Genomic DNA, 27,761 nt, shown 5'->3' on the forward strand with positions numbered 1-27,761 from the left:
GGATCTGTTTAGTGTGTGAATTCTAGCCAAAAGCCACTTAGATGATCCACTGACCCACCTGCAAGCAAGACAAGGACTATAAGCTCCTTTACACCATGGTAGCTGGAGTCCTGGAAAGTTGCCTATGGGGAAAGTGCAAAGGCAGGTTTTTTTTTTTTTTTTTTCTGCTTCATCCAGCAGCCTGCATGTGGACAACAAATAAATAAAGTGGAGGATGCTACTGGTTCACAGTCCTCTTTTATTATGCACGGCTTTGCCGCAGTTATCCAGGTATGCTATACTATACTAAGACCTTTATAGAATAAAATTCCAGTCAGGTACTGGTTCACATGTGCAAAAGTCCCAGATGTTAAGCGATTTCCTGCAAAGAGATGTTAAACACACTGAAGACCTCTGATTATTTTCCTATAACAGCATGGACAATTGTGTTTTATTCCTTACTCCCACTACAGTGCTGTTTAATGGCTAAATTCTGAATGGTCAGAAGATGTTAATTAACGTTCTGTAACATCAGTGTGCTTGTTCTAATATGTTATTGTTTCTATAGTAACAATTTACACAGGTACACTTCAGACAAACTGTTTAAAAATCATGTGTAATTGTTGATATGCTGAACCTTTCTGTGAAGTTATTTATTTTTGAAAGTGCGTTTTGTTCCTCAGATAAAGCATACCAGGCATACACAGATTGCCCCCCAGAGGGGGCTTGAGCCCTGCATTTTTGCCCTCAGAGTGTAGAGTCCACTCTTTACTACTTGTATTTTATATGGCCTCAGGGTGACACACAGAACAAAGACACTCACCTGGAGTGTATTTGTGAGCTCTTTAACAGGGGCCTGTGAGCTGGAACAGTGCCCAAGATCTGCTTCGGTGAGGCACAACTGGCTCAGCATCACCCCAAGAGTATAGCTACAGGGTCAAATTAGGTTCCAAAAGCTCCAGCGCTATCGATTGGCATATGGATATTTTGCCTCAGTGAACTACAACCTGTCACGGATGCACACATCAGCACACTGCTTGAGTGTGTGTACGTATGTGTGTACACACATGTGAGCTTTCTCTTCCTCTCAGTGTGATGCTTAAAATGCCACTAGTACAAAACAGCTACAGTATATCTGTATTGGATTTGTGATTGTTATCTATTATTATTATATGAAGTTTTATTAATAGTATCAGGAATCTTTCTGATTTCAGTTAAGTTAACTGATTTCAACACAGGAAAGAGTCTACATCTGATTTAATCATTTTACAGGGCTTGAACAAAGGGTTGAAATGAATGACTAATGTTACAAGGTTTGATCCACAACCTGTAACATAAACATGAGCAATAAATAATCAGTGCCACCTAACACTTTCATTAGGGTGCTATGTTCTCCAATGCTCTAAGCCATCACATCACAGCCGAAAAGTATTTCCTTCCTTCATTCCTTCCGTCCATCCTTCCTTCCTTCATTCCTTCCTCCCTCCCTCCATTGAGATCAAAATGCATGTGCTGTTAGTGGCATGTTTCAGGTGATTTACAGAGAAGAATTGTGTAAATGATATCGCATGCAAGTTAGTGAGAGGAAGCAATATGTTAATAGTCTTTACTTGTGCTTAATATCTCATAAGTATAAGCTTAAATCTTAAATAAACTCTTAGAAGAATAAAACTGAAATGTTTCGCACGCAGATGTAATTATACCTTAAGAATAATGCCGAGACACATTGGAAAACTGTTTAGTATATGAGATATTTAAGCAATATCACACCAGCAAGAGTGTAGTTATACACAGCTGTGATTCGCTGCAGCTTATTATTATTGATTATTCAGTATAACCGCATTCTTAGATACTATATTGCTTTTATACAACAGTTCTATAGACAAGAAATAAATATCGAGTGAGTGATGTTTTGAACATGATATAGCCAAATTTTCTGGTTTATTTGTGCTCTACTAGCGGAAATAGATCCCAGAGAAGCCACACTCATTTTATAGCATGTCGGCTAGTTGGCAAGCTAGCTCACATTGATTTGTACATTCCCCTTAAAAGTGTTTCTGGTAAAATTGGCATCCCTTCTTCCTTTTCATCTTCAGCTGACAAGCTTTCATATTTAAAGCCAAAAGTTATATTTCTGAAAATATTGTTTGCTATGGCCACTGATGATACTGTAGTAGCTACTGTAGTAACTGTTTCAAACTAGGGAGTGGAATTTTATGTGGTGAACGCAGATGAGGGGAGTGATGCACACAGTGAAATGTCCCAGTACAGTTATAGGAAATATAGGCACATTTTGAACGCCGCCATATATATATGGCTCTTATTCTCTAAATGTCCTTCAAATCAAGTACTTTATGTACAATTATGGAGCACAGGGTTTCCTACTTTTGTTCCCTCTAGACCCTTTCACCTCCTTAAACCATTCATTATCAGAGCTCTTTTGTCATCAGGTGGTCATTATTCCTGTCCCATGACTTTTTATTCCACAACGAACAAAGACTTTGTTAGTAATTTCCACTGCTGTCTTCTGTAACTGAGGCTACCTTTTAAATGTGTTTCATCTTAATGCAGTGACATACACACCAACCTAAATAAAGAGTAAAGAAATAATTCAGTAGTTTAGAATTGAATTAAATTAAATGAACAAAATACCACATGTATGATCGACTTCCAACATACCATTGTTAAATTTATAGTCATATTCTGTCATTTGATTGATTCTGTGGTAGATAATGAGAATCAATGAAAGGGAAATACTGGGTGTACTTAATAGAATGGTCATGGTGATTTAAAAACACAAAATGATCTCTGAATGCTGCATCATTTAGTTTGTACATTGGCTCCCCATTGAACAGTATATAGAAACACCCATTCTTATTTTAATACATCTGACTGACAAGTTTGGCTTAAGTAAGGAAAAAACACGATGCAGTGAGCTGTTATAGGTAAATAATGAATAACCAAGGATCAGGTGGTGTGTTCTGAACTGTCACTACAAGTAGTTACAATCACCACCATTAACTGTACTTTCCAACTGTTTAACTCCCCTTATGCCATAACAATTTGTTACTGATTGCAATTTTAAATATATTTGTACTGTATATGTATTTGTCATATTTGTAATCATTTATAGTTACATTTAATGTTGTGAAACATCTGCAAGACACGTTAATTCCTTTTATTATTTACATTACAACCCTCTCCGGGATTTCTTTGTTCTCTTTGCAAAGCCCTCTACAACATGCTGATACCTGAGACTATTAACTCTTAACTCATAAATATTATTTAAATGTCTTACTGAAAGCATCACTACATCTATGATTATACATCTTTGTTAAATACCAACTCATTTTTAATCCATTTATTATTAGGTTTACATTATGTGGTGCATCTGCCATAGAAATGATAAAGTATTAAAACGAGCACATTTATATTAACCTGTGAAATCTGAATTATAGCCTGCACTATTGTCAGAGCTTCTGTTCTCGAAAATTAATCAGCATCTTCTGATCAATGAGATTCAATAATTCAGCATTGCTATGGCATAATATTTTACTCACAGCTCAAAAATGACCAAATAGTTCTATTTTCTCCTCTAAACAAGTGTGAGCTGGTGATATAACTCACTTGATTGGGTCTGTCTCATGCTGTCTCTGCAGGTTGCTCTCCCCTTGAAGTTTGTAAAAATGTGTTGCCAAGCTTGCTTTCGTTCCTTCTTTGTGAACATTGTATAAAAAAAAAAGCCTTTGGTGACCTCACTTTTGTTTTTCTGTGTTTCGGCTGTTAATTGTGAGGAGGGCTTCATTTGAACTCTGGATTATTTTTAAGTACATAATGTTCGTAAATACGAGAACGAGTAATCTTCAGAACCTTTAAAACTTACTTTGTTTTCTTGTTTATTATTGCAAGCTGAACTGTGATACACAACAGTGCTATATCAATAAGAATGTAAGAGCCCATAAAGAGGAACTGTAACAGATATTTGTTTCATAAAATGATTCCTGTCAGAAGAGTACAACTGACTCTTAAGCGGTCCAAATGTTTCATAAATCACAAATAGAACAGCAGTTATAGGATATATTGTAGCCCAAAAATGTGGTGTTTCCACTAATTATAGTGCTTTGTGGTTTTCTAGGCTTCATTTTAATGCAAAAACCCTTCTGATCAGTTTGATATCTGCCCTGTTTAATTAATACTGTAGGTGATGACATGCAATGATTGTGCCTTACTATACAGCACCAGTATGTGTTTATGTCTTACTTAAGGAATAAAACACAACAGGTCGTGTTGTTATTGGAAAATAATCAACAATGATATGATGTGGCCCCATGCACAACAGAGGACCATTATAACCCTGCAGATGATTATTTAACAATGTGTTTTATTGCCCTTACACCACAGGAATTTGCCAACAATAAATACTTTTTTATTTATTAACAAATGGCACATTATACTTTTTAATCATTTATTACAATTAATATAATTTAATGAAAAAATTTGTTACATTTAATGTTGCGAAATATCTACAAGACAAGTTATTTCCTGTTATCACTTGCATTATAACAGATATACACTGATCAGCCATTAAAACCATTGTCAGGTGAGGTGAATAACATTGATTATCTTGTTAGATAATCTGTCAAAGGGTGGGGTATATTACACAGTAAGTGAACAGTCAGTTCTCAAAGTTGATCTGTTTGGAGCAGGAAAAATGGGCGAGCATATGGTAAGGATCTGAAAGACTCTGAAACAAATTGTGATTGCAAGATAACTGGGTCAGAGCATCTCCAAAACATCAGGTCTTGTGGGGTGTTCCCAATATACAGTGGTTAGTGACTGCAAAAAGTGGTCCAAGGTAGGACAAATGGTGAACCGGCAATAGGGTCATGGGCACTCACTGCTCACTGATGCGCATGGGGAGCGAAGGCTAGCCCGTCTGGTTTGATCCTACAATAGGATCTTCTGTAGCACAAATTGCTGAAATAGTTGCTGAAAAAGAACACACAGTGAGTCACAAATGACTGCGTATGGGGCTGCGTAGCTGCAGACTGGTCAGAGTGCCCATGCTGACCCCTGTTCACCACCAAAAGCACCTACAATATGTGAGCATCAGAACTGGACCATGGAGCAATCAAAGAAGGTGGCCTTGTCTGATGAATCACATTTTTTGTTACATCATGTGGACAGCCGTGTGTGTGTGTGCGTCACTTACCTGGGGAAGACATAGCACCAGGATGCACTATGGGTAGAAGGCAAGCTGGTGGAGGATGTGTGATGCTGTGGGCAATGTTCTGCTGTGAAAACTTGGGTCCTGGCATTCATGTGGATGTTACTTTGACATGTACAACCTACCTAAACATTGTTGCAGACAAAGTACACCCCTTCATGGCAACGGCACAGTATTCCCTAATGGCTGTGGCCTCTTTCAGCAGGATAATGTGCCCTGCCACACTGCAAAAATTGTTCAGGAATGGTTTGAGGAACATCACAAAGTGTTCAGGGTGTTGACTTGGCCTTCTGTGGGATGTGGGGTGTGCTGGACAAACAAGTCTAGAGTCATAGAGGCCCCACCTCGCAACTTACAGGACGTAAAAGATCTGCTCCTAGCGTCTTGGTGCCAGATACCGCAGTACACCTTCAGAGGTGTTGTGGAGGGTCAGAGCTGTTTTGGTGGCACAAGGGAGGCCTACACAATATTAGGCAGGTGGTTTCAATGTTATGGCTAATCTGTGTATGTGTGTGGGTCTAGCAGACAAAAGATATCAACCGGGAGTGTGAGGGCTAACACAAGTTTCTGCCGAGACATGGTTTCTTTTGCACCTTTTTAACTGGATTTGCCTGTTAAAGCCTTTTTTAGTATTCATTACTGGTGAGGATATTAAACACTTATCATCTGAAGGCAACAAAACTAAAGGACATTTTCCCTTTTTTACACAGCTGTTCAAAATATGGACATGTCTGTTCCTTTCTTTATGGCTCCAAGTGGTATACTCTGTTTATTTTTTATGTTAGACTGTAAAGATTTTTCACAGCTAACTTTATTGACTCTACTCCTTGAGCCATGAATATTGAAACGTTACTTCTGCCAAGTTCTCTTATGTTTTACTCCTATGTTCTCGCCTTTGTGTGACAGACAGACTTTTTTGTGGTAATAAGTCTACTTCATTAAGGAATATTTATCTTGTCTATAGCAGTGTTTCTTTTACTAACCCCATTATCATGATCTTCTGAGCAAGACAGAGACAGAAATGGCTTTTATTGCTTTCTAAAGTCTTTTTGCAACTAGCCAAAAAAGGGAACAAGATCAAAGGTGACACCTCCTCTGCTAGATACTTTGAGATTTGATGGGGTATTTCTCAGAAGCCTAAGCTGAGTGTTCTACACTTCCAGATGGTGAGAGCTGATTAGTCAAATATGTGCATTAACACGCAAACCACATAATGAAGATGCTTCCAGATTCACCAGGCTAATTTTACCTAAGCACTGCTATCACGTCTATAGAAATTCTTCTCCCTTGCTTTGTGGGTTTGCTTCTTTTAAATTCTAAATGTTTGGAATGTGAAAGTTTTTTTTTTTTTTTTTTTTTTTTATGTACACACTGTGCAGCTTCTCAATTGGTTCAGCACTGATTCAGCTCATATTTCTCACTAACATCTTGAGCAGAAGGCTTTTTTATGCCTCATTTCTTGTAAATAAACATGATATTTATTTTTCTCATTTTAAAAGGGAGCTAAAGGGTATCTATTTTAATTACTAATGCAAATTAAAGTTGAAATAATTTAAATCATAAATATATTAATGGTTCTTGGTTCAAAATAAGGCAGGATGAGAGTGAGGAATCTCTGAGGTATGGAAATGGCGACTGGTCCTAAAGGATTTTAATGTATAAATAGTTTTCATATCTGCCCTGTTTATAACTCAAAGAGGGTTTGGGGACACTGACGGGTCTTTGAAGCATTGCCAGGTGTTACAGTAGTGGAAATCACAATCCAATATTGTCAAAGTTTATTTTAAAGTTTAGTACTCAATATTTATTATTGCGTACTTATAGCTTTAGCCTATTTGACCAGTCAATAAAAGTGAATGGATTTAATACGACCTCAATAACCTAACAATAAACAGGACTAGAAAAAATGTAAACTTGGACTTAATGTGTTCTGTCATTAGAGTTCAGCAATATAATGCTCGATAGCCAAAGTATTATTGAATTCATTTAAATAATGAACCGAATATTTTTAGAGTTGGATTATATTATTCAAAGTGTACTGAGGGAGTCTGCAGGATTTATTTTATGGTTAAAGTGGTCACTGCCTGCAAAAAAAGTACCCCTTTGAGTACCCCTGATCTTAACATTTTAAGGGCCTTTACCTTCTGGCTGTGAAGCCAGCCACTTTTTAATTCTGCACTACGTTATTTTTATTTTTGGAGGATGATCATGACTGGTTCCCTGGTGGACTTGTGGCTAGCATGCAGCGCTCTCACCACCACGGCTCATTTCCTGGTCAGGGAACCAACCCCAGCCACTGGAGGGTTGCATGAGCCAGTGCACTCTCAGTGCTGGTCCCAATCCTGGAAATTGGGATGGGTTGCATCAGAAAGGGCATCCATTATACAATTTGTGCCAGAATCAAAATATGTGGACAGGTGACCCGCTGTGGCAACCCCAAACAAGAGCAGCTGAAAGAGGATAAGGTGGATGATCATGGCTCTGAAGTTCTTTTCTATTGCATGACAGATACCAACTGGCTAGAGGGAGGGCTAGCACATGCTTCTTCTGAGTCATGTGCCATGGCATCTTTTTGACCAGCTGCTCTTGCAACACCACAGGATAGCTGACATTTGGAAGAGATGCAAGCTGCCCCTTTTCTTATACGTGAGCTCATATCATTAGTCACTGTCAGTAGAGTCAGAAAGAAGTATTGTTACAGCACCTGAAACAGACTCAATGTAAAAATGAATTGCACACCATTTAAACCTACTTAATAAAGTATAATTCCTGAGAAAACCGATTCAATTACATTAACAAGAGTATTTGTAATCCGTTCTTTGTCATAACCCCTGATCCATAGTCATGACAGTGCATGACAGTACATGATAGAACTATCATCCTTAATGATTGAAAACAAGATGCTGAGTTCTATTAGCTCTATGCTTGCCTTTTAATAAGTTTGGATAAAGGAGGTGTACTCACATCTTAATGCTTCCATTAAATATCATGACGATATGACTGGTGGCTGAATACAAATTAATCCTCAATGTTGCCAGTTGTAGTAGACCAGGCATTTTAGAGGATGTGCAGGACTGATCAAACTGAAGTTACCGGAAACGTTTAGTTGCGGTTATTGCTGCTCAAGGGGGTCACACCAGATATTGAAAGCAAATGTTCACATACTTTTGCCACTGACAGATATGTAATAATGGATAATTTTCCTCAATAAATAAGTGACCAAGTATAATAATTTTGTCTCATTTGTTTAATTGGGTCCTCTTTATCTTCTTTTAGGACTTAAAAGTCATATTTATGACTTTTTTATAATGTAGAAAATTCTAAAGGGTTCAAAAACTTTCAAGCACCACTGTATATTACACTAAGCTTAAATGTATATTGTAAGTTTATTTACTTTTAAGATTTCCATCAGAGCAGATTTCTTGTACACTTTTAATGATTTATTGTGAGGTTTCCTCTTCTGACATGAATGAGTCACTTTCAACTGAACCAATGTCTGGCTGCTCATGCATTTGTCACAGGATCACACGTATTCACATCATAAGCAAGACAATGTCTAATTTTCCACTTTCACTGCAAATTTGTCATCTGACTGCTCTAGGTTTCTTTCAGATAATTATCGCCTGTACTGTGATAAATATGCACTTGTCCGTAGTTGCACATGCAGCATAATTATGTCCACCTCGAACACTGCTGTAAAGCAGTCTCTCATATCGCTTCTTTCCGAAGATGCTACTTTTCATAATTGGCCAGCAGTGATGTTGATCACAAGGCAAAGCCGTGGGCACAAATCACTGCACTGCTCACTGAACTGATGTATCACAGCCATTGCTGTAAATTATACAGCTGTCATTAGTGTATCACAACTTATTGGTTGATCTAAAACTACACCTCTGGCAATTGAGGCCTCCATTTGTCTTGAAAGACAAACTTAAAAACCTACTGTAGATTTAATCTAAGTGTTTTTCATTGCAATATATTCAGAACAGAGCCTGCAGTATGGGAAAGATTGTAACAAAAATGGGCTTTTATTTAGATGAAGTGAAAGGAAAACCCACCATGAAACACATAAAATATGTTTATATTGAAATATTTGTGATGTGTTTGGTGATTCTGGTGCTAATAATTTGATGGTTGGTGCTGTATTTTCATTATTTAATGGAGTGTTTCCAGATAGTGCTGACAGGGCTATTAGTATGAAAGTTAAAGCTTTGGAAGTTGATCTGTTTGCGCTGAGTGTACAGACGACGAGGTGAAAGTGCTGGACAGATTAAAAGGCTAAAGCGCTGCTGCATTGCTCTCTTTAGGTAGAGCTGCATCGACAGATAAATCCTACTCATGCTTCTATCAAATGCCATTGTTGGTAGGAAACCATTAACCAAAGTAAAAATTGACCAACATGTCAATGAAGGAAGCTGAAACTAAAAAAAATAATAATAATTATCTCAGAATTTCAAGTCAAGTCATAAAAAGATAAATGAAAGAAAGAGAAGTATAATTTAACTCTTCTTACCACAGGCATGAAATGGAATTTGTGCCTGTTTTTGCATTGAATTTATCTGAGATGTTACACTTCACAGCAGTGGTTAATGGCTCATATGAAATGTTTCTTTTCATGAAATGAAAAGAATTTGCTAGCCCACTAGGTTTAAAAAATTGTATTTAATTGTGGCTGTTGTATACAGTATTTTACTATAAAAAAATTTAATAAAAAAACTTGTGTTGTCCGTTTTCTGTACCTATCTCTGTAACGATGCTATTGTGTACCAATATTTGTTTGACCACCCCTCTCCTTTCTCACTGCCCTGCTCACCAGCAGCTAAACACAGAGGCTGCGTCCGAAATCGCGTACTACCCTACTACACAGTACGTGAAAAGCAGTACACCAGAGGGGTAGTATGTCCGAATTCTCAGTAGGCAAGAAAAAAATGTGAAAACATAATTTTTGAGTACGATCTCGGCTCTCTTGCCTTATATAATGTGCAGTGTGCCAGAAACCTGTGCGTACTATTTGACAGCAGCCTAAATTTTGACAAACAGATAACTGCTGTTGTCAAGTCTTGTTTTTCATCTTCGCCTTCTTTATAAGTTAATTCCTTTTTATCCATGAGTAACTTTGAAACAGTAATCCTTGCCTTTGTAACATCTCGGCTTGATTACTGTAACTCGCTGTATTACGGTGTCTCTCAGTCCTCCATTTCTCATCTGCAGCTAGTACAAAATGCAGCTGCCAGGCTTCTCAAAGGGAAGTGCAAATTTGACCATATTGCACGCATTCTAATCTCCTTGCACTGATCCACTGTTAAGTATAGGATAGACTTTAAAATCTTATTATTTGTCTGCAAAACCCTCAATAATCTGACACCTCAATACTTAACTGACTTAACTGACGTACACTCCTTCTTGAACATTAAGATCCTTATATTCACTGTACAGCACTTTGGTCAACCTTGGTTGTTTTTAAATGTGCTTTATAAATAAACATTGAGTTTGATTGATTGATTGATTAAGAAATACCCGGATGGCATAGTGCTTCTGGCGAGATTATGCAATATGAAACCAATGGACACTACACGAGTCAAAAATCTAATAATGCAATGGGACTGATGCTGACGAGCTCAGGAAAAGAAATCACGGAACACAGCGTGTCGGCTCTTTGTAAGTTTAAACCTTGGTTAAATAGGACTTGTTTTAGCAATACCTGAAAATTTGTTTTAACTTGTTGAAGTTTTACAGTTGTCACTGTATTTGAAACCTTTTTTGTGATCTCCATCATTCTTTAGCCGGCCAAGCTAACGGCAACGAATTTCCCTCAGCCTGTTAACACTGTCCACATTAAATGACTAATTCAGATAACTTTCCTGATGTGCATTTTGCTGTTAGTGTGGTTGCTTTAATCTGGTGGTCCCCTTAACATTTTTGTGTTTATGATGTCGAAGGTCACATGGCAGTGCCAACATGGTGAATGTAGTATGTCCAGGATTGTATTCATACTACACACACATTAGTACGTACTGTTTCAAAGGCCGTGCACAATTTTGGACACAGCCAAAGTCACGATACTCTACACAGAAACCCAACAGTGTCCTGACTAAACTTATAACAGACTTGCGATATAATTAATTTGTTTATACTGATTTAAACTGTCCGTTAAGTCAATTTCCATTCTGCTGGTGGAACAGAATGCAAGTGTACTGTGAGAAAGGGTTAAAATGTCAGAGTGTGTTATGGATATCACTTTTTTGCATTTTTGCTAATATGGTAATCACTTGGCCCTTTTTTATTCATTAATTTACAAAGAACATATGAATGACTTGTTGAAACAACTCATAATAGGGTGGATACCAGTGTGACCATGAATTTGAAGGACCTGGGGGAAAAAAAAAAAAAAAAAAAAAACATTAATGCCAGTATTGTTAAAAATAAGTCCAGTTATGTACATTTACATTACACAAAAGGCACCACATTAATTTATTTGACAAAATTTTAAAACTTCTTTAAACTCTACATTTTAAAAAGAGCAGTAATACTGCTATTACCAATAATTACAGTAACCAATAATACTGATATGGATTATCGCTTTTCTTCAGTTCATTGGGCTAAACCTATATTACACCACACCAGTAAATGTTTGTAGTTTTACTGTAGAGATGAAACGCAGGCAGATCTATTTTGGTATCGAATGTCACCTGCAGTGATCCCTGAGATTCCAGCACTATTGCAAATTGCTTACTGACTTTAGTCAAGTGCAGGAGTGCATGGCTGTGACATTAATTAGATTCCTGCAAGATTGATTTCTTCTGGATTGCATGGCCCTGATTAACACCAGCAACACAGCTAAGAGGAACGTGTGTTTGTGTTAATCAGGGAGCCTTTCTTAATTTCTTCAGGTTTAGGAAAGAAAGGCAGCAGCATATGTAGGGGAACACCTGAGCAGAGAAAATAGAATTTACATAAGAGTGCATGATAGGAATTGTTAATTGTGTCTGAAACTAGAGACTGGCTAAATGGAGGTTGGAGATACTTCTGATTAAATGTCAGACATAATAAATGAAATACAACACACCAATCCTCACTCAATGTTCATCACTGCCGATCAGGATTTACAATGCCTGTGACTGAAAGAATAGTATTTATAATATTTGCTATGTCATTTTTCCAATTAAGTTCTTTCAGTCTGGATGTCAGATTTTTCACTGAGGCAATTAAAAGAAAAGAAAAAAAACAGGGAGTAATCAAAAAGTCCCTTATGGTAAACATAGATATTAGAGATTAATGAAAAACAGAAAACCTGATGTACTAAGATCCCATATTTGCATGTGCAATCAGTTCCATGTGTTGTGTTTGATTAACAATGCTAACATCAGCACAATCATATAACAGAGTAAAGGTGATTAGACGTGTTGTAAAACTTCAGAATAGACAGGTATGTAAAATGTCCCTGTACACATGAATATACAAGAGAACCTGTGTATCTCACACGATTATTTAAATGTTGTTATTACTGGTTGTTCATATGTGGTGCAAATGTTGAATATAAATACAGTGTTACTCTGGTATTAAGTCATTGTAAGAAATCTGATTATTTTAGGTACTAAAGGTACTTACTTTTTTTTTTTTACTTTCTCACTATTCAAACTTAGCAAATAGTACTACTTATGGTATTAATTTTGATTTTGACTGGCAGAAATGGGATTCTGCAAATTTAATACCTGCCCATCAGTGTTCATTTGCCCATACAATTGCCATTCCTGAAGTGACTGTCAGGTTTAGTAAATCACATTATACAGTATGTTATATATTAATGCAATGGCATAGACACCACTCTGTATTTTTGGTAATGGACATGATTATCCTTTTTTGAAGACTCAATTTTTTTCTGTAAAAACCTGTACATAAATTTCATTTTTTATTTTTGTCCCAGGTGATATAAATGAGCATATTTTTACACACACACACACACACACACACACACACACACACACACACACACACACACACACACACATGCACGCACACACCATTAGCAAACATATATAGCTATAGGTGAAAACAGTTCAAGTTCACTTTTTTAAGGTGTGCAGTAACATTTACTCCAAAAGTTTCCAAAAGTGTAGCTTGTTGTAATATTTCTGCTACTATAGGAACAAAAAGCAATGTAGAAAATATCATTAATGTCCATTGGTGTCTCTCCTTGGGGAGTGCTTAATCTAGTCTTGCCTTGCTTCGTGTGTAGGAGATGTAATAAACAAATCCTATGCTCAGTCACACAAATTAATAGTAATTGGATGTTTAGTGCCTGCTATAGTAGTGGTTGTGTTAATAAATTAGCATGTACCACATTGTGGTCAGTTGCACACAACAATACTGTAATTATTCTTGGCCAGGACATGCATTTCATGTGTTATGGCTGTTGTTAGATGCATTCCTCACTACCAGGTGCAACCACTTTTATCAATATTTGCCCTGCTATGCAGAAGAATCAATAGGAACACCACCTGCAGCCATGTTGTTTTGGTAAAACGAAATGCAGTGTGTGATGCAGTATTCAGTGGATCAAATACAATAACAAATAGTGGATATAATTCTTATTGGTTAACACGTTTGCCTTGTACCTCTGGGGTTAGGGATTCAAATCACACCTGTGTAGTTTGCATGTTTTCCCCGTGCTTCACAGGTTTCCTCCTGGAGCCCCGATTTCATCAAAGACATGTGGTGTAGGCTGATTGGCATTTCCAATCCATAGTGCGTGAATGGGTGTGCAGTTGTTCCTTGCAATTGTACCCCATCCAGGGTTTCCCCTGCCTTGTGCCCCAAGTTCCCTGGGATAGGCTCCATGCTCCCTGCGGCTCTGTGTAGGATAAGCAGAATGGAAAGTGGATGGATGGATGGATGGATGAAATTATTAAACAGACGTTACTGTCTGCAATTTTCATCTTTTTCATTTTCAAAAACAAACAATCAAACAAGTGAACAATTTAACCAAGCTTTTGTTAAATGTGCTTTAAAAATATGTATTCCTTTGGTGTGTATGTGTGAGTGGATGATCTATGAGTGAATACCTTTAAATGCATTTCTTATCTACATGCTTCTCCTATCTGTTAGCATCCTGAAATTATTTACACAAGCATTAGAAGTACATTGATAGTGTGTTTTTACTTATAATCGCATTTCAAATGTAATTTGGTTTCACATGGTTTGCCCAATTATTCCTTCACTTTACTAAGTTTAATAAGTTTACTTCAGCTAGACTGCTCATTTCATTAGCCGCTAAATTAACTTTTGAGTTTGTGGAGAGGCCTCTGACTCTATGTAATTTACTTGCAAACTTGCTTCCATTCTTATGTCGTTCCACTGACCTTCAGTTCCTTCCATTATAGTAAGTAAAGTCATATTGCCGTGCTAGCACTTGTTTGTTGAGGAAATCCAAAGCAGAGGTAATGGAGTAAATCTAAACAGACAAATAAATCAAAGACAATGTCAAAGTACTAAATGACACCATCATTTGATAGAAAATGTGTTTCATTTTAAAAGAAAACAATAAAACATATATATATATATATATATATATATATATATATATATATATGTATGTGTATATATATATATATATGTATGTGTATATATATATATATATATATATATATATATATGTATGTGTGTGTGTATATATATATATATATATATATATATATATATATATATATATATATATATATATATATATATATATATATATATATATATATTTATTTATTTATTTATTTATTTTTAATCCTAGGTAGAAAGCAATAAAATTATAAAGAATATATTATTGAACTCTTCTGTGATTTTAGAAGCATCTTTTCAACTTCCAAACGTATAACGAGTGTGAGTCTGTGTGTTCACTGACATTCAGTAACTGTCAAGCCCTAAATTCATGTGAATTTATTTTTGAACAGATTGCAATTGACCAGTCAACAAATGTGCCTTCTTCTTGAATTCTAACAAATAGTAAAAGGGTTTTAATTATCTTGGTTTCATCACAAAAACCTGAAGTTTTAACAGGGGTGTGTAGACTTTTTATATCCACTGTCCAGTACACTGTATTTGCTTATATTATCTAGGCCTTGATTTGTTATTATGTATGCTGTGCCAAGCCTAACTTCTGTGACGTATGTCTACCTGGATCTAAAATGCCTGGCTCAAAAGTTTACAGGAACCATGTGTTATTCTCCGAGAGCAAATTACTTTTGCAGAATGTCTTGTTTTAGTGTCACGCGATGGACCTAACAGGCACTAAATTAAGTTTACAAAGTTGAATCTCATTTCTATACTTATAGTTTTTCTCAGTCACTTTGGTACATTTCTCAGATCACAAATGGAATTCTCAAAACTCCTCCTTCAATCTCCACATCATCTAGTCACTTGTGCACATTATAAAAGCAGTTTTTCTTTTGAACAAATTGCCAGTGCTTTGGTACATTCATGCAATTGATTATGTACAACTGTCAGCTGTTTCCTAGATGATCAAGTGCTTATGTCATGCTGATCAAAATATATTATACTGGTTCTCTGTTGAATACTTTTACCCCCCAAAACATCTAGGCATTCGTTCAGTGCACAAGTCATTAAATGCAAAATGGTTAAACCAGTTGTCATAATCTATCAAGCATATTTTCTATACATTTCTATTAGACTTTTGTTGTGAATGTGTCCTGAATTGATTCATTGCTCTCAGGTGAATCTTGACTTTCAGTAATGAAGGAGAATGTGTGAAGTGTTAGATAAACTGATGATCACCAGTTCTCTAAAACAGCTCAGAGGTGCATCTCATGAACCTTCAATTGGCAAGCATATATAGGCAGAGCACAACAAAGTGATAGTATTTCTGACACTGGAAAAACAACAAGGAAACGAACAGGGTCAACAGCCAGAAAGAAGAAGAGGAGTAAGGCTGCGTGGTGGAAGAGTATATTTTGTTGACAGACCAACAGTAAAAGCATAAATGTGAATCCTGTCCAATCTCTTGCAATCACTAGCCCACATACAGTAATGTGTAACTTTGTAGAAACTGATATATGCCATACAGAAAAAGTGCAGCCTTGTGCATTTTCAATCATTGTCATCAAAACCGTAGCCATAGTTTACATCAGGAAATAGTGACAGAGTAGACGGTTATATTGACAACATGGCTAAGCATTTTTAATATTTTGTTTGTGAACAATGACACAAGGACTTGTCATTCTGATGCCACTGATATGTTCATTGACATAAATATTTAATTTTGGGAGATAAACTAAGGATTTTGAGCAAGTTCCAGAGTTTTGCAGGTAATCCATTGTGTGGTGCTGTTTGTATCAGTTGTTCGAGAAATGCATTTACTCGTTTGCAAATGTTAAGGATGATTCAAGAAATGTACCAAAGTGACTGAGAAAAACTGTAATACATGACAGAAATACAGTAGGGCTCATTTATAGTGATATCTATCTGAGTGTCCGAAAAACGGCTTGACTTCTTTATAAAGTGTGCATATCATTGACTCTGTATGAACCTTGGCCCCTCATTCAACTGGAGGCAAGAAATTGGGTCAGAAAATGCAAATTATTGCAAATGAGCCTTCCATGTGGACAGTTAAATTATGCAAGCTTCAGGGAAGCAAGCGTAGCAGTGTGGAGTTCTTTCAGACCATCGTGCTACATGCGTCTTTTATTCCCTTTCTAAATCCAACTTTAAACTCTTGTGGGGAAGATGACTGTAATCTCTTTAAATTAATGTATCTTTATTTTTTCATTGTTATTTTTTTTATTATTTAATTATTCCTAATACATTTTCAAGTGACAGTAGATATATTTGCTGTCAGGAAACCCAGCGACATACAAAGAGCAGAGGAAGGAGGCAGAGAGAAAGCTGAGCAGCGTGGGTGGTGTAGTCTGTCACAGCTGGCTGGGCCCTGAGGAGTTTTTTCCATTCATTTATTTATTTATTTATTGCGTCTCAATTGATTTTTTTTTATTAGGCAGCCACAAGCAAACCAAGCCGAGCTTCACAGACTTCAAAGTATACTCGTACAGAGAGATTAGACCCTCAGGAGGGAGGTTACAACACTGAGGGCAAATCTCAAGCTCATTTTCACCCTGAATCAGTTGCGCTCATCAAAGCATGGGGTGCATGAGTTACAGGACAGAATTACGAATGGGGTTTAAGTTTTTTTGTTTTGTTTTGTTTTTTGACAGCAACCATTTATGACTCTTTCTTTAAGGCCTGCTGTTGTTTTGGTGGCTAGCATGAATCTTTGGTCAGGACAAGATTGGCTTTGTGTGCAACCTTCTGTGTGTAATCAAGCGCTCACACACTGGCCTGACATTTCCATTCACTCGCGACCCTCTTTGTTTACTGCTGCAGCTGGTGCAATTAGTTTAGAAGTGTCTCACACACACACCCACAGATATATAGGCAGACACAGAGTAGCGGCAAAAGTCCAGAGGGTTATGTTGTAATGCATAATCCTTATTGACATATTTTTTAGGGCTGTTGCAAATTTGTGGTGCTTTGTTAAGTTTTAGTAACTGCATTGATTAAAATACAGTTTCTCCACTTCAGTTGTGGCATTTTCACATCATGTAATGTGAGCTGAGTTTTTGCTGCGATATTTTTCTCCCTAGTGTCTTGCTGAAGATTTGACAGAGCAGAAATAAAGCAGGATCAGGGTTTCGATACACATATACTTACACAAATATCCAGTCGTGGCACATTCATAGTGGCAGGTGGGGCTCTCATACACTATACAGCCAAAAATATTCGGACACCTAACCGTTACACCCGTATGTGGTTCTTCGAAAAACTGTTGCCACAAAGTTGCAGGAACAAAGTTCTCTAGAATGTTCTAGAATCTAGATTTCCTTTCTCTCGAACTAAAAGGCCCAAACCTGTTTCATCATGACAGTGCTTCTATGCACAAATTGAGGTCTATAAAGACATTTGTAAAGGCTGATGTGGAAAAACTCAAGTAGCCTGCACAGAGCTCTGACCTTAGCCCCACTGAACACCTTTGGAGTGAATTGATTTGCACCCCAGGCCTTCTCACTTGACATCAGTGCCTGACCTCACTAATGCTTCCATGGCTGAATGGGCAAATCCCTACAGCCATGTTCCAAGAGCCAGTGGAAAGCCTTCCCAGAAGAGTGGAGGTTATTATAACAGCAAAAGGGGAACTAACTGTGTAGTAATGCCCATGGATTTTGAATGGGCAAATATAGGCATGATGGCCATATAGTGAATCAGCAGTTCAACAAATGTTAATCTTCATAAAGCGTTCATTCAGTATTGAACTACCTCTTTAACGTGACCAATGATTTAAAAAAATGTTGCTAGTGGACAGACATAAGCCAATTCTAGATGATGTGCAAATGTGGGGAAGCATACTTCTGTGTGATTTTTGAGATATACTGGAATTAGATTGAACTGGAAACCTGGCAAATTAAAAATGCTGTAACATAGTTGAAACATAGTTGAAGTTATGTCTAAAACTTCTCAAAATGAAGCAATGAGGAAAAAAAAAACATACTGCAATTAAAACATGTCGACTTAATTTTGAGGCTATTTCATTATTACTTTTGTTTGAGGCTATGTCATTATTGTCACTGTCATCCTGCCCCACAAAAATCTGTGGTCATGGGCTACTGCTGTAAATAGAAGAATACATTGTTGTATCCATTTTCAGTAAGCAGCATTTAAGAGTGCCGCTGTGTAAAAGGAGGACGGGCACAGGCTCAGGTGGTGTACAAGTCAGTTCTGCTTGGCAGTGCATCTTTTTAAAGGTTATGCAACACTTTATTAGAGCCAACACTAAGTGACCGATAAGTGGACGATCTGGAATGTCTATCTGGATCAGAGTCACCGAGACACTTTGGTTTGAATAAATAAATTAATAAACATAGCAGTTTCCCTGTGTGATGTCCTTGTTCATGGTACAGTAGATGTATATATATTTCCCTCCATTTTCATGACAAACCATTTTCTTTTCATCTCACTTAATTCACATCTAATTCAACTTTTCTGTAATTCAGGTTAAGGTAATGTTACACTGTGAAATAATAGATATTTTTATTGGCACAGGCATGAGTCAAAAGAACTTTCACTTCTGCTTCTGAGAAAGTCTATTTTTGCCATTCACTCATCATTCCAGCTGTGAGCTTTGCCTTTTATGGAGCTTTGTGGGTGTCACTACAGGTGATTGCCAAATGAGGCCAAAATTTGCGACTGACGCAGGTAGCTTAAATGGTAGCATGACTGGTAGCATTACCTTCTGGTTTGGGAACTGCACTGCTCTCAACCATAAAAACCCTGCCCTGTGAAGTACGATCTGCCTAGTGTATCACTGGAAGTGATCTTCCTTCCCTCCAGGACATACACACCAGACGGTGTGTATGTCAGGCCTTCCTCAGGAAGGCCTGAAGGATCATAAAAGACTGCAGCCTCATGAACCACAGCCTGCTTATGCAGCTCCCTTCTGGTAGAAGCTAATGTTGTTTTATTAAGCTCATAGACAGTTTTTTTTTAACCTACAGGGCAATAAGAGTCTTGAACAACACCACAGAGTCATAGCTGAACATTAACGGCATCACACTTTATTTCTTGGACTGTAATATCCAGACACTTTACTCAACACTTGCTCACTCAAATGTTGCTCAACACTTGCACTTACTATGCATATATTCATATTACAGTGTATCTTCTATTGGACTACCCAGTGGAATATACACAGTGGAATACACTGTATACCATATATTCTTTGTTATATGAGGTATTTTACTACTTTGTTACTGGAGGTCTGTAACAAAAGAATTTCATTCAGTATTTATAGTATACTTGTGTAAATAACTACCTGAGCCCAGTCTTGTACCTCAGAACAACTGTCTATAGCTGCATCTACAGCTATATTCTAAAACATTGCTGTCTGTTTTTCTATCTATTATGAAATTTAACTTTGCTGGAAATTTTGAGTGAGAAAAGAAGCTCTTGCTCCTTTGGTATTAAACCCGTGAAATTTGATTGTTTTCCCTTATGTGTGAGATTTGTGTAATTTCTTTTTCTCTTATTACATTTAATAAAAGGAGTTTTGACTGATGTTACAAATTGAAAAAAGTTAATTCCTAATGGTTAAAAGTCATTTATATTTATAAATGACATCAAGGCAAAATAAAGGTCAAAGCTCAAAAGTGATTATTGCATTTAGGTTCAAATACAAGTAAAATAACTATTTGTAGAATTTTTGAAACTGCTATTTCATAACTCCCATAGAGGGTTAAACACCACTGCAACAGCTCTAGTGTTAGTCCTGCTGTAATATCAGCAAAGGACACAACCTCTAACTTTGTAATAATGAAAATAGAGCACCAACCAACAAGTTTGCAATAGAAATGCTATAAGAACATGACAAAAATTTCAATACAAAGATATTGAATGTACTTTAGGGTTGAGTTCTCCTTTAACTCAAATGCTAGACCTTTGGCTGAGAGGCTGCTGAGTTGCTCTTTCCATTCTGAAGTGCCTAAGCAATATGGTTCAATATACTGCAAATAACTGAAGCAATGTTTTGCTGATTCCCTTCTGTATAAAAATTTCCAAATGCATTTCAAAACTCTCATGAACCTTTAAGACTGAGGTAAAAAGCTCCCATCACTCACGCTTGTTAATGACCGTGGGATTCTGACATTTGTTCTCATTGTCTTTTTCCTTCCCTCTCTCCATCTCTTTCTGTCTCTTTGTCTTTCAGGTGGACATGCTTGTTCCAACCAAAATCACAGGTATCATTACCCAGGGGGCGAAAGATTTTGGCCATGTGCAGTTTGTGGGCTCATATAAACTTGCTTTCAGCAACGACGGAGAAAGATGGCACATATATCAGGATGAAAAACAGAAGAAAGATAAGGTAAAACTGTGTCATGCATACAAGTGAAGATTGACCTTTTACATCAAGGCTAAAAGATACTTGGGATGTTTTTTGTTTTGCTTTTTTGCCTAAATGTGGGATCACGGATATGGCACAAACTGACCAAACACTAATTAAATAAAAGCCTGTAGCATTTCCCATCTCCTATACCTTATCATATCCATTCTTGGGTCAAGTTTCAAAGCACATTTACAGACCAGCAGCTCTCTTCTTCCTTCTTGCTCCTCTTCTCTATTTCTTGCACCCAGGTGTTGTTTATGACTCTAATATATTACAGACTTCCACCCATCCATTTTCTGTATTGCTTATCCTACACAGGGTTGCGGGGAGCCTCGAGCCTATCCCAGGGATAGGCTTGGGGCACAAGGTGGGGGACACCGTAGATCCTCTGAATTGCACACACATTCACACACAGTAGACAATCTGGAAATGCCAATCAGCCTCTGAGGTACCCCCGAAGCACAAGGAAAACATGCAAACTCTGTGCACACAGGGCGGAGGCAGGAATCGAACCCCCAACCATGGACTATGGATTTCTTTTGTTCAAACTTTTCACCTATCCCAGTGCATTGCCAATGCTGAGAATGAACACAGGAACAGCGTGCCATTATTTACTACAAATCTTACACTAAAAATGGCTGTCATTAGGATTTAATAATTTGAAGAAAATGAGTTTGTATTACAATACCATGAAGTCTAGCACATTCATTGTTTTTTTTTTTTTTTTTTTTTTTTTTTTTGCTGAGTGGGAGAGAGAAGGTTTAAAAGGTTTAAATATAATCAAATTAAACAAACTCACTATGGCCATATTGCTTGGTTGGAGATTAGATCTGGAAGCTTGAATAATGAAATTGTCCATATGAGAAGCATTTATGAAGCACTTCTTCCAAGAAAACTTACGTCTTGTGTAATATATAGCTCTCCTAGAGTCGGTGGACAATTACCAATATGGATTATATTCAGATGGGCTGATACTTATTAAAGTAAGCTGCCTACAAATCTGTAGGAAAACCAGGCCATGACAGCAGAAGTGATATATAGTTATTTATATCATCATAGCTCCTTGCACTATATATTCGCCAACTTTACAGTTCCAATAAATGACATATTTCAAAGGCCATTTGTCAGGCAAGAAGACAAGAAATTCATTTCTTTGGATTTGGGCCACTGTCTAGCATGAGGTCAATGAATCTGTACTGTGTATGTCTGTACCTTAGCCCAAAACAGTAGAACAGTGGAAATCTTTTTTTTTTTAAGATGTAAAATATTGAAGACAGTGAGAAGATGATCAAATTGCCAGGTTCCAGACTGGCACCCCATTGCTTCACACTTGCAACTTAAGTTCACTCAAATTTTAATTGTAGAGAAATCCTGCAGTGGTATAAAAATGATTTATGCTTTGAAAAAAAGTGTGCTGCCTTTTAGATAAATTAGTATAGCAAAGGTTATCCTTTAAAACACAATATTGGAAGTCTAGCATGCGGCACTGTCATAGCCACAGCCGGGGTTCGATTCGGTCAGGGAACCAACCCCAGCCACTGAAGGGCTGCACAAGTCAATGCACTCTCAGTGCCAGTCCCAAGCCCGGAAAATGGGGAGAGTTGTGTCAGGAAGGGCATCCGGCGTAAAACTTGTGTCACAATCAACATGCAAACAGGTGATCTGCTGTGGTGACCCTGAAAACGGGAGCAGACGAAAGAAAAAAATTAAATAATAGGTCATATTTGATTGCACATTTCAACATGTATTTCTGTCTAATTGTTTATTACACTATTACTATTCAGTGTTTATTTCATGCTAAGGCCTTGGTGCATGTTATGAAATTATTCAATGAAATCATCCATCAAAACCCGAGCAGAATCTGACACATAATTGCATCAAGTAGACTGCACTGAAGACTAATCAATGGAAGGCTACTCACCATGGGTCAGTGATACTGGCTCAAGCAGTTTGTAGCATTAAAGTGTGATTTAAGCCTCATTATGCCTCCATTTGAACAGGATTGCTGATGCATTTAGAGCACCTTGAACACAACATGCATCTCACATGGGAAAAACAGTCCAAAAAATTCTCTCTCTAAAACTCTCCAAAACCAAAGCATGCACCCACCTCCTCCTCAGTGAATGAACACCAGGAGTCCAGCTGTATAACACAAATTTCATTTGCTTAATGTATTCCATAGGTTTTTGAACGGATAAATGAACATAGACAATAAAACGTGTTTATCGCTAGGCAGTCATTAAAATAAATTAAGAAGATGGTTGGTTGGAGATGCGTTTCTCTTTTAAGTCAGCGCAACAAAGCTGTTTCTTATGAAATTCATGATTAGGGACTTAATATTAACTTGTTACTGTTTTCATCTATTGAACAGAACATATTCAGAACATATTCAGAACAGTTATTTCTGATTTCAGAATTCCTCCAGGTAAAAACAATCAATTTGAATTAAATTCAAATAAAACAGACTAGTTTTGATGGATGATGTTGAAAAACTGTTTTAATGAAAAATTATTTCATGACATGAACCAGGCCTGAATAGTGAACAGTTAAATACAGAAACAGTCAAATAATTGTTGAACAAAATAATTACCTATATTCATATTTCATAAATATAGTCATATCATATTTAACATTTTAATTAATTATCTTTTTATGTTTTAATTATTCAGTTATGCGTATAATTTGTTTCATATTTTCACTCTCAGCTATTCATTTGTTTCATGTCTAAATGTGTTTGTAAAATTAATACAAAGTGAACTGTGCACCAAATTGCTGAAATGTTATAAGTAAAATAGTGTTTTGGGTTTTTTAGGATTTTTTCAGTTGAAAAAGGGGTCTACAGATATAGGTGTTTGTCTCAGTTCCACTTGTTGGCTGTGGCCATCTGGCGCATATGGCTGCTCAGCCAGGTTCAAAGATGACTGTCTAGAGCTTATCTAAGGAAAGCAGTGTAAAGTGGAGAGTGTGTATGTGCATCAATAGTTAGAGATATAGAGTGCATTGAGATCACATTTTGATATGCGATAGCTTTTCTCAATTTTTAGTAAAATGTATTGCATTTTTTAAATATCACATCTACACAAGTATTCAGACTATTATCCTTAAATGGAAGAAATTTACACTGACTCTCACAACTTAGTCAAACTAAACAAATGGGGGTGAAGGAACTGCCAGATGGGAACATCAGCAGCATTACAGCAATCAGGATTTTTGGGTAACATTCATTCCTCAGTAAAAGGCACATGACTCCTGAGTTGGAGGACAAGATTATTTGATGAAATTAATATTGAATTCTTTGGTCTGAGTGTCATGTATTACATCTGTTGGGAAAGTAGGCAATTCTCATCACATGACCAGTTTCATCCCTACAATGAAGCATGGTGGGAGCAACATCATGCTATGAGAAAAGATGAGATGCAGTAGGGACTGGGGGTTTGTCACAATTGAGGAATGATGAACAGATCAGAGAATTTACAGAGGTATTCTTAAAGGGAAAACCTGCTCAAGAGTCTTCGTGTCCTCAGATTGGGGAAAAGAATTCCAAGATTCACTGAAACACACAGCCAAAACAAAACAGGAGTAACTTTGGGATTGTGAATGTCCTTGAGTGTCCCAGCCAGAGCCTGGACATGACCCTGATTGAATATCTCTTGAGTTACCTGAATCTGGTACCAGTTCATGGAAATTACCCTTAGTCCACATTTCTGCAGAGAGGATTTAAAGAAAATTGGCTGGTGCAGTGAGTAGAATTGCCTCCTCACAGCTGCTTGTTCCCCGGTTCAACCCTCATCTATTCTGACCACAACATTGAACAAATGAATGAGAAATCCTTGCATGTTAACATTGTAGCATCACATAAGAAAATTGAACAGAATAAACAGAAGAATCATTGAGCTATCTTTTTTAACATTTCTCTCCACTTGGGTAAGTGATTACCTTCAAGGCTGTCTGCAGGTTGTGAGAGTCAACAGGAAGTTGAAAAGATCTTTTCTTTTTCCTTTGGCTCAGCATCAAATCAACTGCTGTGTCCTTCTCTCAGAATCCTCCCAAGTGTTCTGCTAAGCCCCAAGAGCTTTTATCTGATATTGTACACAATAATGGGTGCAGTCAAGCGCAGCAATAAATGATTAGTGTTTAAAGCATTATGAGGTCAGTGACAATGACCTCATGACAATTAATTAACCTCCATAAAGACATATTCCCTCTAAGTGAGAGGAAGGAAGTACATCAAAGAAAGGTAAATAGGATCACATGCTGAGATTAGATGCCGATCAATTAGCTCTCTGTCCCAATGAGCCCTATAACCCTCCCCTTTGAACCACTCGTTCGGACAAATTTAGCTGTTATTGGGTTGAACATCACTTCCCAATCATTGGTTTTCTTAGAAAGCTGAGTTTAATAATGTTCTTGGGTCTGATGAACATGTGATCAGACTGCTATGAGCAGCAATGTACAAGGCTTTCTCATCAGATGCAGTAACTAATCTTGATTCATTTTATGGCTGCTTTATGACTACTTTGATTAGACCATTATTTTCAGACAGTAGTTTCACTGATGCTTTTGTCACTTGTTGGTACAGTTTTCCAATGGTCCAGTCAGTGTTTACTTGTAAAACTTAGAGTGGAATATTTTAACATTTATAAGCTCTTTTTTTTTAACTGATAGCTGTTGGGGTCATGGTCTTGCACAATCCAGCTAAAGTGAAATTCATTGCATACCAGCCTCATTACAGGTTTTTACTGACATTATCTGGCCATAAAAATAATAGCAGCTGCCACTCCTGATATTCTCACTCTTGATTTAGCCACCACTGAATGTGAGTGTGTTAATAACTAATCACACTTAATAGCCCAATGAAGGCAGTTGTATGCATCAATTTCTTTTACTTACTTACTTACTTACTTACTTACTCTTTAGTTTTATAACTCATGACTGGTGTAACTTACAAAGATATGGACAGTGGGGCCCAAAATTCTGAGACCACGCTGAAAATCCAGGATTTTATTTACATTTTTTTTCATTCAGAACTTGAAATAAACCAAGTTTTTGAATCTGCAAAAAAAATGTAAAACAAAGAAAAGAAATGTTTGATATTCACGATTCTGCTTGGTGCATAATCACTATTTAAATTTAAGTCAATTTCCACAAAAGGCCAGATTTTCCTTGACTTTCATCCCTTCCACTGAAGGACATGTTTAGACAGATTGATGGATATGATGTAACATGGACTTTCAGGTTTTACACAAACTTATGTTCTCTGAGCCAGCTCAAGTGCATGCTGTAATTAAAGCAAAAGAGGGGTGTACCAAATACTAAAAAATTCAGTCATTCAAGTAAATATTTCTGAAATTCTCATTTTCATTCATGTTGTTGCTGATAATATAATTTACAATGAAAAATATTGTATTAAATTAGAAAAGAATGCAAAATAGAAGCATTTTAAATAGTGGTCTCAGTCTTTTAGACTCAACATTATATATTACATGGAATCAAGAGAACTTACACTTTCAAGCAAACAGTGGAAAAGAGCTCATTGAATTTACTTAATTCAAATGCGTACATACAAATTAATTTACATTAACACAATTTGTAATAACATTCAACATGATTTGATCATGTATTTTCAAAACCTTTAATAAAATAAAAAACTCTGTGCTCCCACATAAACTGAGAATCAAACTCAGGTTGCTGGCATTATAAGATAGCCACATTACAACTGCGCTATTCTACCACACATACTTTAATCATATTAATTCAGTACTATACTGTAGTTATTCCCGTCAGTGCTAACATCATCATCAGATTTTATAATATAAATGGTTTACTTTAATATTACATGAATTGATCACACTCACTCTACATAATGCAATCTAGTAATTCAAAACTTGTTTAAAATAATTTAAGCATAAGCAATACAATTTTGATATATAATCTGTATGTGATATGTTCTCTTAAATCTGACTGACCACTTCTTCCGTTTTATTTAATTTGTTTCATTGTAGTGGTGTCTTTGCTATGAAGGTTTTTGGTTTAAATGAATCCTGAGTAATCCTGGTTTGAAAATGCATAAATGAAAAATGTTTAGCAAGGCTGCTCAGAAAAATCTAATTATCAATAAAGCACAAAAATCTCTTTTTTTATTATTATTTATCTAGCAATAATATGCCTTTATCCTCATATGTTCAATACTTTTATTGATCGAATTGTTGGATTATGTAGATGCAACATAGATGAAATGCAAACAAATGAGACAAACTAAATGATACTCATTTTATCGTTCCGTTTTCACTTGAATTCAAGCATTGTGAATAATCGATAGTAAATTACTGACTCTCAAAAGAATGTGATAACCAATTGGAGTAGGTGATAAAAAGAAGAAAACAAATATTTCCATGCTACATTAGTGTTATATTATTTGTCATGCATTTGTCAGTACTGTGCCATAGTGTTAAGTTAGTATGTGGAGTTTCTTTGTGATCTATTAATACAAGATTGAGTGCGCTGATGCACTCCAGAAACAGCCTTTCACAGTACAGCATATGGAACAGGCCAAGAGGGCAGCAAGAACCACCTGAGCCAGCTGGCATGGGGGGAAAAAAATCATGCTTCTATAAAACATTA

At 36.7% G+C, this 27,761-nt stretch overlaps 1 protein-coding gene across 3 annotated transcripts in view; it reads left to right on the forward strand.

Annotated features, from left to right (window-relative positions):
- The window catches only part of edil3a (EGF-like repeats and discoidin I-like domains 3a), a 190,128-nt gene that overhangs the window by 153,179 nt on the left and 9,188 nt on the right, over nucleotides 1-27,761 (forward strand). For all 3 annotated transcript variants that reach the window (XM_017452570.3, XM_017452571.3, XM_047149971.2), the window contains one exon: nucleotides 20,964-21,119. In XM_017452570.3, the coding sequence (XP_017308059.1) occupies nucleotides 20,964-21,119 (156 nt within the window). The remainder of the gene's footprint in view (nucleotides 1-20,963; nucleotides 21,120-27,761) is intronic.

The sequence above is a fragment of the Ictalurus punctatus genome, chromosome 22 (assembly GCF_001660625.3).
Source record: "Ictalurus punctatus breed USDA103 chromosome 22, Coco_2.0, whole genome shotgun sequence".
Taxonomy (NCBI): domain Eukaryota; kingdom Metazoa; phylum Chordata; class Actinopteri; order Siluriformes; family Ictaluridae; genus Ictalurus; species Ictalurus punctatus.